This window comes from Thamnophis elegans, chromosome 9 (genome assembly GCF_009769535.1).
Source record: "Thamnophis elegans isolate rThaEle1 chromosome 9, rThaEle1.pri, whole genome shotgun sequence".
Lineage (NCBI taxonomy): Eukaryota > Metazoa > Chordata > Lepidosauria > Squamata > Colubridae > Thamnophis > Thamnophis elegans.
Genome location: NC_045549.1, coordinates 8,098,731 through 8,112,694, shown reverse-complemented (window position 1 = coordinate 8,112,694; position 13,964 = coordinate 8,098,731). Strand labels below are relative to the sequence as shown.

Sequence of the window (13,964 nt, the reverse complement as noted above, 5' to 3'; positions counted from 1 at the left end):
AAGGAGGGAGAAGAAGAGGAGGAGGAAGGAAGGAGGGGAAGAGGAAGGAGAAGAGGAAGGAGGAGAAGGAAAAGAGGAGGATGGAGAGGAGGAGGAGGAGGAAGGAAGGAGAAGAAGAAGAGGTGGTGGTGGAGGAAGAAGTGAGAAGAGGAGGAGGAAGGAAGGAGAAGAAGAGAAAGGAGAAGAGAAGGAAGGAGAAGAAGAGGAAGAAGAAGAGAAAAAGGAGAAGAGGAGGAAGAAGTAGAAGAGAAAGAGGAAGAAGAGGAGGAGGAAAAAGTAGAAAAGAAAGAGGAAAAAGAGGAGGAGGAAGAAGTAGAAGAGAAAGAGAAAGAAGAGGAGGAGGAGAAGGAAGAAGAAAGACAAAGAGGAGGAGGGGGAGGAAGAGGAGGACTCCTGCTTCACCCACCCGCCCCCTTAATACTAATACTGATCGGAAGGATTCGTGTTTAAAAGAAAGAGATATAAGATGGCCGAAACACATTACTGCAAAAGCAGGGGAATGCAGGAACATCCTTTGACTTGGCAGCCTTTATGTGAAGCTTGAACTGCAAATTAAAAAACAAACACGAAAATAGAAATGTTAGAAATAATAGCAACTCAAAAGGTGGGGAAAATAAAGGGAGGGGGAACAACGGTTGGGGGGAGGGGAAGGAGGAAGAGTTGACATTTGTTTCTCGCTTCGTGGCGGAAACCCAGGCAAAGGAATTATTACGGAACATAAAATAAAAGGAAGAAAAAACAAAAAAACTCCCACAATTCGCCCCCTCTCCGTGGTCAACTTGACTGCAGGGGAAAAAAAAACATCTCGTGCAAAGGATTACAAAACCACAAGCCAAGTTTGCCAGCTGTGGGCAGATGAGCCCTTTCTCTGAGAAGTGAAAAAGTCCGAAAGCAGAGTGGCGTTGATTGACTGATGAGGAGCATTGCAGAGTTGAAACCCCGACACTTCCAACCAAACAATCGATCGGCAGTCTGGATTTCACAGCTCAATTTTCCACACCTGGCATTAAACCAGCGATGGCGAAAAAGGCTCGGGTGCCAAAAACACGAGCGCTCACGTGCCCACCCCCATAATTTAATGCCCCTATCCTGTGCCCCTGTGCATGCGCACGTGACATCCCTCGCCGCTGCCCCACGCATGCACACACGGCTTTCTTGGAGCCTGCGGAGGGCGAAAACGGCCTCCCCCGCCCCCCAGAGGCCGGAAATGGGCCGTTTTCTGACTTCCGGTGGCCCGATAGATCCATTATTCACCCTCCCCAGGCTCCAGAGGCTTTCTAGGAGACTGGAGAGGGCAAAAAACCACCCAACACACAAACCAGAAGTTCGGGAACAGACTTCCAGGTTGCCCGTTGGGGCTTTTATCTCCCTCCGGAGGGCGAAAAACAGCCCAACGCGGAAACCGAAGTCTATTCCTGAACTTCCAGTTTGCACATCGGGCAGTTTTTCACCCCCCCGGAGGCATCAGGGAAGCCTCTGGAGGGCGAGAAATGGCCAAAAATCAAGGCCGAAAATCAGCTGGCCAGCATGTGCACCGGAGCTGAGAGGGCAATCGTGACCCGACAAATGCGCGCACGACAAAAGCGCGCCGACAAAACCACAGCGCGAAAACCGCGTCATACACGTGCCCACAACAACGTGCCGACAAAACCGCGCCCACAAAAGTGCGATTTCAGTTAAGGTAAGGGTTAGGTTCAGGGTTAGGTTCAGGGTTATGTTTAGAACTCGCGGTTATCACTTGTTTGTTGAAGGCGCTTTTTTGTCGGCGCCCTGTTGTCGGCGCGCTTCTTCGCTCATTTGTCGGCGCGCTTTAGAACTTGCGGTTTTCTCGGCGCGGTTTCGTCAGCATGCTTTTGTCGAGCGCGCATTTGTCGGTGAACCCAGGGCAATGCCTCGCGCGCTCTCAGAAATGGCTCCGCCTGTCACCTGTGGCACGCGTGCCTTAGATTCGCCGTCGCAACATTAAAACATCCGGGAAGTTGGCTTTGTTTTAAACGGACTGCACAAAGGACATGGGTGCAGCTTGAAAATCAAAAATGTTTGTGGCTCATCGAGTTATCCAGACCCAGCCAACTGAGATTATTTTCAACAATTTGTACTTAAAGTGCAGTGTGATGTTCAAAACTAGGTCAGCTTAAGGCAGCTTTCTATGTCTCTCTAAAAATTCTCAGACAGAGGTTTTTCCCAACTGTGCTCAAGGGAGCGATTTAACTTGAGCTCCCTACCACGCAAAACCTATTTTGCAGTTGCTGTATTCTGGTAAAGGTAAAGGTTCCCCTCTCACATTATGTGCTAGTCGTTCCTGACTCTAGGGGGCAGTGTTCATCTCCGTTTCAAAACCGAAGAGCCAGCGCTGTCCAAAGACGTCTCCGTGGTCACGTGGCCAGCATGACTAAACGCCGAAGGCGCATGGAACACTGTTACCTTCCCACCAAAGGTGGTTCCTATTTTTCTACTTGCATTTTTACCTGCTTTCGAACTGCTAGGTTGGCAGAAGCTGGGACAAGTCACGGGAGCTCACTCCGTTACGCAGCGATTCGAACCGCCAAACTGCCGACCTTTCTGATCGACAAGCTCAGCATCTTAGCCACCGAGTCACCACCATATATGACAATAAATTGAATGCAGTACTATTGAACACAACTTTGGACATATCAACACACCTACACGGGAATTCCCTATTTTGCAAGAATGCGAAAGCTAGGACAGATAATATAAGTCCATGCAGACCCTGGACTTTAAACTGGAATTTATCAAGCATTAATCAGTTGAACAGGCAAATAGGTAGCTCTGTGCAATACACTGTATTTTGGATCGAAAGCACTTGAGCAAAGGAGATTAAATAAAACTGGAGAACTCAGCCAACTGGATGCGATGGAAATAATTTTTAGCTATACTCTGAATTGGACATGCTACATAATTCCCCGAGTTAAAGAAAAGCTGCTGTATTTTAAATCACAGCTAAACAATATATATTGCAATCCCTTTTACAGTAGCTAGAAAGTACTTTTCCAGGGTTGTAACAGAAACATTCCTTGTTTCAATGCTCTATAGAGAGGGGGGGGACCCTCCTTGCATAGATGATACTAATCTAGGGGGGGGGGGAACCCTTTTCCTGATATTTTTTAATGCCTGGATGTATGTTGTGGCCTGCCAGTGGAGCTGGCAGCAGATTCGGACAGTGAGGAAGTTGGGGAGGAACATGGGCGAGTCCTGGAGGCTGGGGAAGGCTCGTACGAGGGCTCTGTGTTGGAGGAAGAGATAGGGCGAAGGCCGTCTGGCAGTTCTCAGCTGCCTTCGGAGACAGACAGCAGTGAGGCAGAGGAACAGCTGGAGCCTGTTCCCAGTGTGCGCGTGCGCAGAGCTGCCAGAAGAAAAGAACCGCTAAGAAAGACGGGTTGACTTGGGAGTAAAGTCACAGGTGGAAGGTGATTGGCTCCTCCCATAGGGAAAAAAAGAGGAGAGAAAGGGGAGTGGGCTTTTGCAGGAAACAATTCGTTCGTTCGTTCGTTTCGTTTCAGGAGTGTGAAGATCTGTCCGTGAATCTCCGAGACTCTGTGCCAAGACTTTCCTTGCACAGCACCTCACTTGGAAAATATTTACATGGCAGCTTTCCAAGATAGATAAGGTCTGTAGTCATAAATATTCCTTTGAAAGACTGTTTGCCAGGCCTTGCTGAATGTGAATGAGAGGAATTCACATTCGTTTAATAAAGGGGGTTTGTCGGGACCAGGAATCTGCCTCGTACTTTTTGGGGAAGTCTCAGTCTCTAATAACACCAGTGGTCTGTTCCAGTGGTGGGATTCAGCCAGTTCGCACCTATTTGGGAGAACCAGTTGCTAACTTTCTAAGCAGTTTGGAGAACCGGCTGTTGGAAGAAATCTCCTTTTGTTTTTTCCCACTTTACAGGGCTAATCCTGTAAGGAAGGCAGGAAGGAAACATTCTAGTGTTGTTCTAGCCTCATCTTTATTGACCTGCTTACAGAAACTGCCTCTCCGGTTAACCCTTATTACATTGTAACAGCTAAGGCGAAGCGTCCATCGACCTGAGTGACATTGGGTTGGCCACGCCCACTCAGTCACATGACTACCAAGCCCCACCTACCCAGATGGTCATTAGGGCAGAGAACCGGTTGTTAAATTATTTGAATCCTACCACTGGTCTGTTCCTATTAAATCAGTGATTCACTGATGGGACAGAAATATATATTTGAATAATGACATCTAATCTATGACACCAGAAAAAAAAAAAAGTACTGAGAATGTGGCTTATTTCTGAAAGTATGTTCCTCTGCCTTAAATGTTGCTTCTCATGGAATAAAAATAAGTCATTCCTATTGCCTGGGGTAGTTGGAAGTATTAAAAATATTTTCCCGCTGTTGGACCAGCTTGGAACTTTAGTTTATAGTTCAAAATCTAAGGGAGAAAATGATTTCAGGTGAAATAATTCCCTGGTTGATGAGTTGCTAAACAGAAATTTAAATCTGACTTATGATCCAGATTGAGAATTAACCCAAAATATCTGCTCTTCTGATTTAATCCTCAAGAATCTCAGAACTTAATATGCCTTTATCTTAATCTTTATTCTTTCCTAGATTTCACGTGACAGTTGAATTTCAATCCGAATCAGTGACGTTAAAAAGCCAAATTTGCAAGGTGTCCTTTCTAAAATCTGTAACCGCTGAAAACTGTTTTGCCTGCCAACAGCATTTTATGAGTTGCATTTATTGAAATTTCACACATACAATATATTGCAAATAAGATCTCTCTCTCTCTCTCCTCTTCTCTCTCTCTCTCTCTCCCCCTCCCTCCCTCCCTCTCTCTCTCTCTCTCCATATTCTAGATCTGACTCTACTCTTTTTCTCATGGTATGTTTTTACCCAGTAATGGTATCCTCTTATCTTCACTACCGGTTTACTAGCGGGAGCACACACATGCTTTTGAACTGCTAAGTTGGCAGGAGCTGGGGCAGGGAGCTTACCCTTTTGCGCGGCACCTCAAACCTGGGCTCATTAACCACTGAACCATCATGCCCCCCCCCTTTTGTGTTGCACAAGCCTGTTATAAATAGCTAAAACCCAGTAATGGTCCTATTCTAGTCATGGATTGTGGGAATCTGAGTTAACTGTAGCTACCTGCCATTCTGCTGTGCACCTAATAATGATGCCTCTTTAGATGCCCATGTAAAGACAATGTTTTAAATTGCTGCTTAGCAGGGCGCTTAAGTCAGCACATAAATAAATTTAAGTCTGTTGAATATGGCCAACACAAATTGATTTGTATGTGTGAACTGCTCTCTCCATTTGTAAACTGCAATGCGAGATTACGACCACATGGGGGAACTCCATGAATACAAAAGAAATTGTACCTGCAATTTGGGTTTTATGGACTTGCAAAGTTAAAGGACTTCCATTTTGTTTTTAAAAAATCATACCTCTTATTGTTGCAGGGGGAAAAAAATCTTACAATGGGGTAATAATTCAATTATTTGCTCCTAGTTGCAGTACAGGACTGACCCTGGAAGTGTCAGAATTATTTCCTTGTCTTTCCCAACCCAGGGTTTCCAAACACTTTTCTCGGTAGAAAGAACCAAATTGTTGAAGAACTAGATCCCACAAGAAGAGGGGTCATGAGTGAACACATAATTAATTCATATAAATGTTCTCGCGAGGTGCTTTAAGAAGGGTTGCGTTCCCCAGAGAGAATCCTCTTCCATGATCTACGACAATGAAAAAGGGCTCAGTTGAAAAAGTTTCAAGCTCAAAACATATTAGTTTTATATTGCAAACTGACTGAGCCCCCGGAGAGTCCTTCACAATGACATCAAACAAGGATGTGTTTTCAGCGCGCAGTCAAACAAGGAAACAGTCATGCAGTTCGAAGACTCGGATCAAAGCAAATTATTTTTCTTTGCGAAAAAGAGATGGTGCTCTTTGAAAGACAACTGTTGTGGAGTGTCACATTTGTAAATGGGCTTCAAACTTCAGGATCACCAAGACTGTGTCAGCTAGTGAGATGTGGAAAATTACAAGAAAAGAAAGTGTTTGCTTTGACATCTAACTAGCTGGATACCCGTGCTTTGCGACAAAACTATGCAGGAGAAATTTCTGTTCACAATCCTTTGGCTCAGTGGTGGTCGGGGATTGAAACACATGAGGGAATTCGCTCCCGCCACCTTGAGCTGGGAGCCGTTCCATAGGTGAAAGGCATTGTCATTTTGCTGAGGTACCGAAGTTTAGTAATGTAAGGAGCCCTCGACTGCTCCTGAGTGAAGGAAGTGGCTCATCTGCCAGTTGGAACTGAGGTAATGGAATGTGAGGCAACTGGCAGTTGGAACAGAGTTCTTTTCAAGTGGGGAGGGGGAGTAGAATTCACTAGCATCAGAAACGTGTTAATTACTGTATAAGAAATACTAATGATCTGATGGTCATTTTGAAAAATCCAGGTTTGTAGGCTTTACACTTCTGGAGATTTTGTGATAGTATGCCCTATCTATCTATCTATCTATCTATCTCTATCTATCTATCTATCTATCTATCTATCTATCTATCTATCTATCTATCTATCATCTATCTATCTATCTATCTATCTATCTATCTATCTATCATCTAATCTATCTATCTATATCTATCTCTCTCTCTATCTATCTATCATCTATCTATCTATCTATCCTATCTATCTATCTATCTATCTATCTACTCTATCTATCTATCTATCTATCTATCTATCTAGTTATGAAGGAACCGCAGAAATATTCACGGCTGTTTTTCAGCTCTGAAGATGAGAGGTAATTAATTGTAGGGAGGTGGCTTTCAGCTTACAGAATATTTGTCCCTTATAAACGTCAGGACGAACTTCTCCTTAGATGAGTGACTGTCATAGAATTTCAGGGAAGTTGGATAGAATAGAAGTCAAAACATGTGTACAAGAAGGTAGTGGAACCACTTTCATAATATTACCAAGAATGCCAAGTAGAAGCCACAAGGAGTCAAACGTCATGCTGACGTTTATGTGAAGAAGTGCCATGACTCCACAAATCCTAGAAAACATATCCAGGGGGAGCAAATCCTCCAATTTTCAATCCAAAGGTTGGTGGCAATGATTTTCAGGCTGAAACGATCTCCTGCGTTAAATTCTTTATTTGCAAATAGGACTGAACCTGGGGTTTCCCCATAAATACATCAACCAAAAAAACATAATCGATGCGAATCAGAGATAATGTTTATATCGATTATTCTGAACCTCGCTGGAGGTGTTTCCAGCCCCATTCGGCCCATACCAACGGTTGTGGCAATTCCAAAGGTGTTTTTTTTTTTGCACACACCGCGGTGTGTGCACATACATACACACACATGCACAGCTTCTTCTTTTGTGAAACAGTGCCATCAAAGAATCCTTCATTTGAACACAATCATAAATCTAACAAAGGTCGAACTTCACACCCGTTCTTGCACACTGCTCGAGGGTGTACGTTTACACACGGCCATTGGCATGCAGCCGTTATCAAAAATAGAATCCTTCATTTAAAAAATGGTTTAACATTCACGTCTACACATTCATGGCTGCTCCTTAGGAAAGCAGAGCTGAATCACAGTTGCTATCAATACACATTTCGTTTTGCTCCTTGTACAGTTTCCAATTTTGAAAGACTCCTAGTGGCAGAGCACGGTTCCGCCGTGGCAAAAAAACAAAGCATCATGTCTTGTTAAATACCATACACTTTTTGGAGAATAAGCTTCCAGGGAATCTAAATCAACAAATGGAGGAAGGATTACATTACCTTGGAAGTCATTTGCATTTTATAGAAATGTCACAAATTAGCAAGCTGTCTTTTGTACTTCCAAAACTTATTTGGCAAAACAATTCCGACGCCCTTTATATCCATAACAAAGAAGTATTATACATCTTTTTTTTAAAAAAAAAAAATGTTATCTAGTCACAAACATTTATAATTGTCCTAGGAAAATTTCTAGACATTAAGATAGCACCTAATTTACATTCTAGGAAGAAAACGTAATCCATGTTTGGGACTCCTAGGAGAAAAAGAATGGAATGGATACGAAAATGCATTTTGGTTGACTAAGTGGGGAAACTAGGCAGCTAACAGTCTCCTGATCCAAAATATTTTATCACCCCCACTGCTGCTTCTTATGGCTAACTAGGAGGAATGTCCACAGGGACATAAAATCAAGATGGCAGCCACAACTACAAATGTTCAATGCCCGTGTCTGCTTTTCAGGTGAAAAGCTACAAAAAAAAGCTGGAGCTTTGCTTGCAATGTTATGCTTGCCATTTGACTTTCGTTACCATTCTGCAGGCACCCATGGACCCCCACAACATTGGCGAAGAATGTCAACCCTGGTTGGGCAAACTCAGCTATGGGTTGTTAACTAACCATGCCTTCTCAACTCAGACAAGCCACTTGCGGTAAAGGAGATATCTTCTTTCAGATGACATCTCAAGAACATTCGATTGCTCCTTCAAGTCACGCTCAAGAGCCACATTTTATAAATATCTGTATGTATTTATTGGTGCTTTTTATACATCACTGAATGCTCCTGGTCCTTCAAAACCAGCCTCCATAGATTATTATGCCTGGACATCAATTCTCAGCATTTCCTAGACAATATGTTCATGGCGAAGGATTCTGAGAGTTGATCCATATGGACAGCTAGATCGGCGCTTTTCAATCTTGGCAAAGTGAAAGAGGAGTGGAGTTCAGCTCCCCAAATTCCCTAGCCAGCATGCTGGCGGAGGAATTCTGGGAGTTGAAGTCCAGACATCTTCAAGTTGCCATGGTTGAGAAACATTGATCTAGAACAGGGGTGTCAAACTCAAGGCCCGGGGACCGGATCTGGCCCGCGGGGTGCTTAGATTTGGCCTGCGGGGCCTGGAGACAGTGAAGGACTGGCCCGCGGTGCCTCTGCCAGTGAAAAGACAGCTCAGGAAGACTGTGGGTGGCTTCAGGAAACCGTTGCAACCTAAAAAGGAGGTCAGGGTGGCCCTCCCGAGCTCCGTTTTCGCGGGCAGAGAGTTGCAGGAGGCCGTCGCAGCCGAAAACGGAGCTCGGGAGCCCGTTTTCTCTGGCAAAGAGCTAGGGCCATCACATGTGCCCCCAATATGAATATTGAACTGGCCACGACCACTCCGCCAAGGTCAAACACAACCTTGATGTGGCCCTCAATGAAACTGAGTTTGACACACCTGATCTAGAATGTGGAGAAAGCTGTATGAAGACTCTAAATGAAGCTCATCTGCCCACCAAAAGGAGACAAAGCACTGAAAATGCAGGAGGAGTGTCCTGTTACCTGGGCAAAGCCAGGTAAGTGATGCTTGACTCCATCCTCCTTTGAAACTACCGTATTTTCGGAGTATAAGACGGACAAAGATTTTGAAGAGGCAAATTAAAAAAAAAGTTTTTGCACTCTGCAAACCTCCCCAAAAACAGCCCGTTTTTCATGAAAATGGGCCCTGTTTTTTTTTTAAGGGCATGAATAGCCCTTAGGAGGCTTGTAGAGTGTTCTGGGAGGGGGGGGATGAGCAAAAAAAGTCTTTTGTCAAAAAAAGGGCACCAGGAACCTTATAAAGTGCTTCTGGGGACTGGGGGGGGGGCAAAATTGAGCAAAAAATGGCCCATTTTTCGCTCATTTCTGCCCACACCAGCCCCCAGGAGCTCTCTGAAAGCCTCCTAAACGCTCTGCCCAGCCATTTTGGTGAAGGGGGGGGGTTCAGGAGTCAAAAAAGTGCTGTATTCGGTGTATAAGATGCACCCAGATTTCCAGCCTCTTTTTTTAGGGAAAAGGGTGCATCTTATACTCCGAAAAATACGGTAACCTCGCATCAGTGCTTCACAGACGCTTATATTCAAGAGAAAGGCATAATGAACCTTGTACAGCCAATTTTTACAAGATCCACCCATGTTTTACGTATGGCACTCTTGATTCTGCTTGCCAAATTCAGTTCCACCTCCACAGCCAATTCTTGGATCCCTCTCACATCACCAAGGCCTCAAATTAACCCCCCCCCCCCGAAAAAAATCACTGTGCAATGGGAGCCCATGTAATAGGATTAACGTTGTGCTGTTTGTTAATGTTGTGCTTCGTTATTTAATTAACACCCTACGGCAGTGTTTCTCAACCTTGGCGACTTTAAGTCCTGTGGATTTCAACTCCCAGAATTCCCCAGCGCTGGCTGGGGGATTCTGGGAGTTGAAGTCCACAGGACTTAAAGTCGTCAAGGTTGAGAAACACTGCCCTATGGAGAGTTCAGAATGTAGCTAAGAGATATTACAAATAGTGTTCCTTGCTCTTTCAGATCTTTGGCACAAGAAAATACATAATTAGGTAAAATTAAGAGATTGGACCACAGGTTCACACCTTCCGTCCTTCCCTCCCCCCCCCCCCCCCCGCCCCGGCCCGCTCTCCAGCTATTAATTTTCACTTCCTCAACTTGGTAAAAGTAAACCTGGGTAATTCTCATTCTTCCCACGGTCCAAAATCAAACCCTTCCACCCTAAGTTACCACACCCAAGATGACGTCCACACCTACACCAACTTCTCCTGCTTTGGATTCTACCCGATTAAGCAAAACGCTTTTAAGAACTTTACCCGAGAAGACAGTGAGAATTTATCAGCTCCTGGGGGGTGGTGGTGTCGCGTCAGTTATTCAAAATCCGTGAGTACAGTACATGAAGCCAATTTCGTGGCATGGCTTTTTGGTCTCTGCTTCCCCATCTCGTTGGGGGGGGGAAAAAAGTAAGTCCAAAAATATTTCAGGCATGTAAAAAAAAAAAAATAATAAAGCCGAGCCTTGCGCCCCTCCCATCCCCATCCCTTTTTTCTTTTGGAAAAATAGTGTTTCAAAAAAAATAATAATCATATTCAGTCTGGGTTTAGCAGTGGGGGAGCCCAGTTTCCAGTCTGATAATGGGAAGAAGCCAATACAGACATGCAAACAGAGGATAGCACACTGGAACATAAGCCCATAGATCTCAACCTCGGACAAAGGCTTACTTTTTCTTGTCCTTGTCCTTCTTGGTGGGCTGAGAGCTGGGCCTGTTGACCCTGTGATTGTAATAGCTGGGCCGCGGCTTTCTTTTTCTGGAAGTTGTTCAGCTCCTCCTCCAGCTCCTTCTTCTTGTCTTCTACCTTCTTCTTCTCCTCTTGGTGAGTCCGCTTTAGATGGTCAAACTTCTCGTGAAGCTGCTCCGAGGGAAAGGGCAGAAGAGAGAAAGACAGGACAGTCACCGGGGAAAGGAAAAAGATAAGCGTGGCACGACAAAACCGCACTCGACTAAAGCGTGCCCGATTAAACCGCGTCGCTGACGTCATCAACAGGGCGACAACAGCGAGCGTGGAGAAAGAAGGGCGCTTTAAATAGCGCTTTGAAAGCAAGCCGATTCAAGTTAAGGTAAGGGTTAGATTTAGGGTTAGGTTAAGGGTTACGTTTAGGGTTAGGTTTAGGATTAGGTTTAGTGGGGTTAGGTTTAGGTTTAGGTGTTAATTTTAGGTTTAGCGTTCACAGCGTGCTTTTTTTCTCCGCACTGTTGTCACACTGTGATAACGTCAGCTACGCGGTTTCGTCGAGCGCCCTTTAGTCGAACGCGGGTTTTTTGCGGTGGAACCAAAAATAAGGACGGGACAATTGGGAGTAGGGAGAGCAGGGCCATAAAGGGCTTGTACCGGGAAATTTAGGACCTCGGTCAACATATACAGGTGGTCTTTGACTTGTGACCACAACTGACCGCAAAATTTATGTGGCTAAGCGAGGAGGTTGTTAAGTGAGCTTTGCCCATTTTACAACCTTTCTTGCCATAGTTGTTGAATTAATCTCTGCAGCTGTTAATTAACTTAATAATAATTATAGTATATAGTAATACTATAATAGTAATAGTTAAGTGGATCTGGTTTCCCGATTGACTGCTGGTCAGAAGGTCGTAAAAGAGGATTGCATGACCTGGGGCACTACAACTGAATAGAATAGAGTTGGAAGGGACCTTGGGAGATCTTCTAGTCCAACCCGCAGCTTAGGCAGGAAGCCCTACACCACTTCAGACAAATGGCTGTCCAACATCTTAAAACTTCCAGTGTTGGAGCATTCACAACTTCTGGAGGCAAGTTGTTCCACTGGTTAATTGTTCTCACTGTCAGGAAATTTCTCCATAGTCCTACTTGCTTCTCTCCTTGATTAGTTTTCACCCATTGCTTCTTGTCCTGCCCTAAGGAGCCTTGGAGAATAGTTTGACTCCCCTCTTCTTTGGGGCAGCCCCTGAGATATTGCAACTCTGCTATCATGTCTCCCCTGGTCCTTCTTTTCATTAAACTAGACATACCCAGTTCCTGCAACTCTCATAAATATAAGTCAGTAGCCAAGCATTTCAATTTCAATCATGTGACCTCAGGGATACTGCAACAATCGTAAGTGTGAAAAATGAGTGTAAGTCACTTTTTCAGTGCCCTTGTAACTGATGGTCACAAACGATTGTAAGTCAAGGACTAGCAATAGCAATAGCTCTTGGACTTATATGAAAGTAAAGGTTCCCCTCACACATATGTGCTAGCTGTTCCTGACTCTAGGGGCTGTTGCTCACCTCCGTTTCAAAGCCGAAGAGCCAGTGCTGTCCGAAGACGTCTCCGTGGTCATGTGGCCGGCATGACTCAACGCCAAAGGCGCATGGAAGGTTGTTACCTTCCCACCAAAGATGGTCCCTATTTTTTCTACTTGTATTTTTACAGGCTTTCTAACTGCTAGGTTGGCAGAAGCTGGAACAAGTAATGGGAGCTCACTCCGTTACACAGCACTAGGGATTCGAACAAGCTCAGCATTTTAGCAACTGAGCCCTGTGTCATATTCGTCTGTGTGGTGTGTGGTGTGTGTGTGTGTGTGTGCGCTTATCCTTGGGATTTGAACTTGGGCTGCTTACATATTAGGCAGTTGTATTAACCTGGTTTAGAGGTTATATATAAAACAATTAACCAGTGGAACAGCTTGCCTCCAGAAATCATGGCTACTCCATCACTGGATGTTTTCAAGAAGAGTCTGGACAGTTGAGATTGTGTAGGTTTTCCTCGTTTGAGCAGAGGGGTTGGACTAGAAGACCCCCAAGGTTCCTTCCAGGTCTATCCTCATATTCTAGAATATAAGGTAAATATTCTGTTGCCCTCTTCAAGGTCAGAATACATAATGTTTTGAGCACCATGTAATTGAAGAACTATAATAGATTTGATCCAGTTTGCCTGATCATAAAGCATTATCTTCACTTTACTCTGTCTCATGCCAGACCTTTCTCCACTTTTTGGGGAGAAAAGAGATGTACCACCAAGAGTTGCTGTTCTGCGTACTGGTTTATCCAAAAGGCACAAAAAATGTAAACGTTGAAACGCAGGTCACAACCACAACAGCTTATGCTTTCAAATCACTTATGCTCTTCTCTTTGGATCTATCTGTTTAGGAAAAATTTCAACAGTAGGGTTTTTTCTTCTCCACCTGTGTGGGAGAGCAAAAAAAGGTACTGAAGGCCAGTTGGTTGCGGCCCAACAGCCACCTAAAAATCGGGCCTTCATTCCCTTTTTTCCTTTCTAACACGCTGGGTTCTGCTTACATCTTTTTCTGCTTCCTTCAGCTCTGCTTCCTTCTCCTTCACTCTCATGACAAACATCTGCCTCATTTCCTCTTCTTTCTTCTGTAGTTCACCCAGAAATTCATTTCTCTTGGCTTCGTAGGTTTCTTGCAGGCTTGTTTCCAACACGATTGGAAGCGTTGAAAGGAGAGGGAAGGAAGTAAGGAAGAAGTAAAAAAAAAAAAAGAGACAACCTTTAACACCAGGAAGGGATTCTTATGAAAGACTCTAAAGTGATAAAATTCTAAATAAATAAAATTCCTATGAAAAAAAGAGGAACACAGCCAGTTTTTTGTTCTCCAAGATAGTCATAGGGGGGAGGGGGAATGGGTTCCACCACAAAAAA

At 44.4% G+C, this 13,964-nt stretch overlaps 1 protein-coding gene across 1 annotated transcript in view; it reads right to left on the bottom strand.

Moving 5' to 3' along the window:
- Nucleotides 1-331: 331 nt before the first annotated feature.
- SEPTIN11 (septin 11) overlaps nt 332-13,964 on the bottom strand; it is a 116,786-nt gene continuing 103,153 nt past the window's right edge. The window contains exon 10 of the mRNA XM_032224549.1: nt 332-545. Coding sequence (XP_032080440.1) covers nt 530-545 — 16 coding nt within the window. The 3' untranslated portion in view covers nt 332-529. The remainder of the gene's footprint in view (nt 546-13,964) is intronic.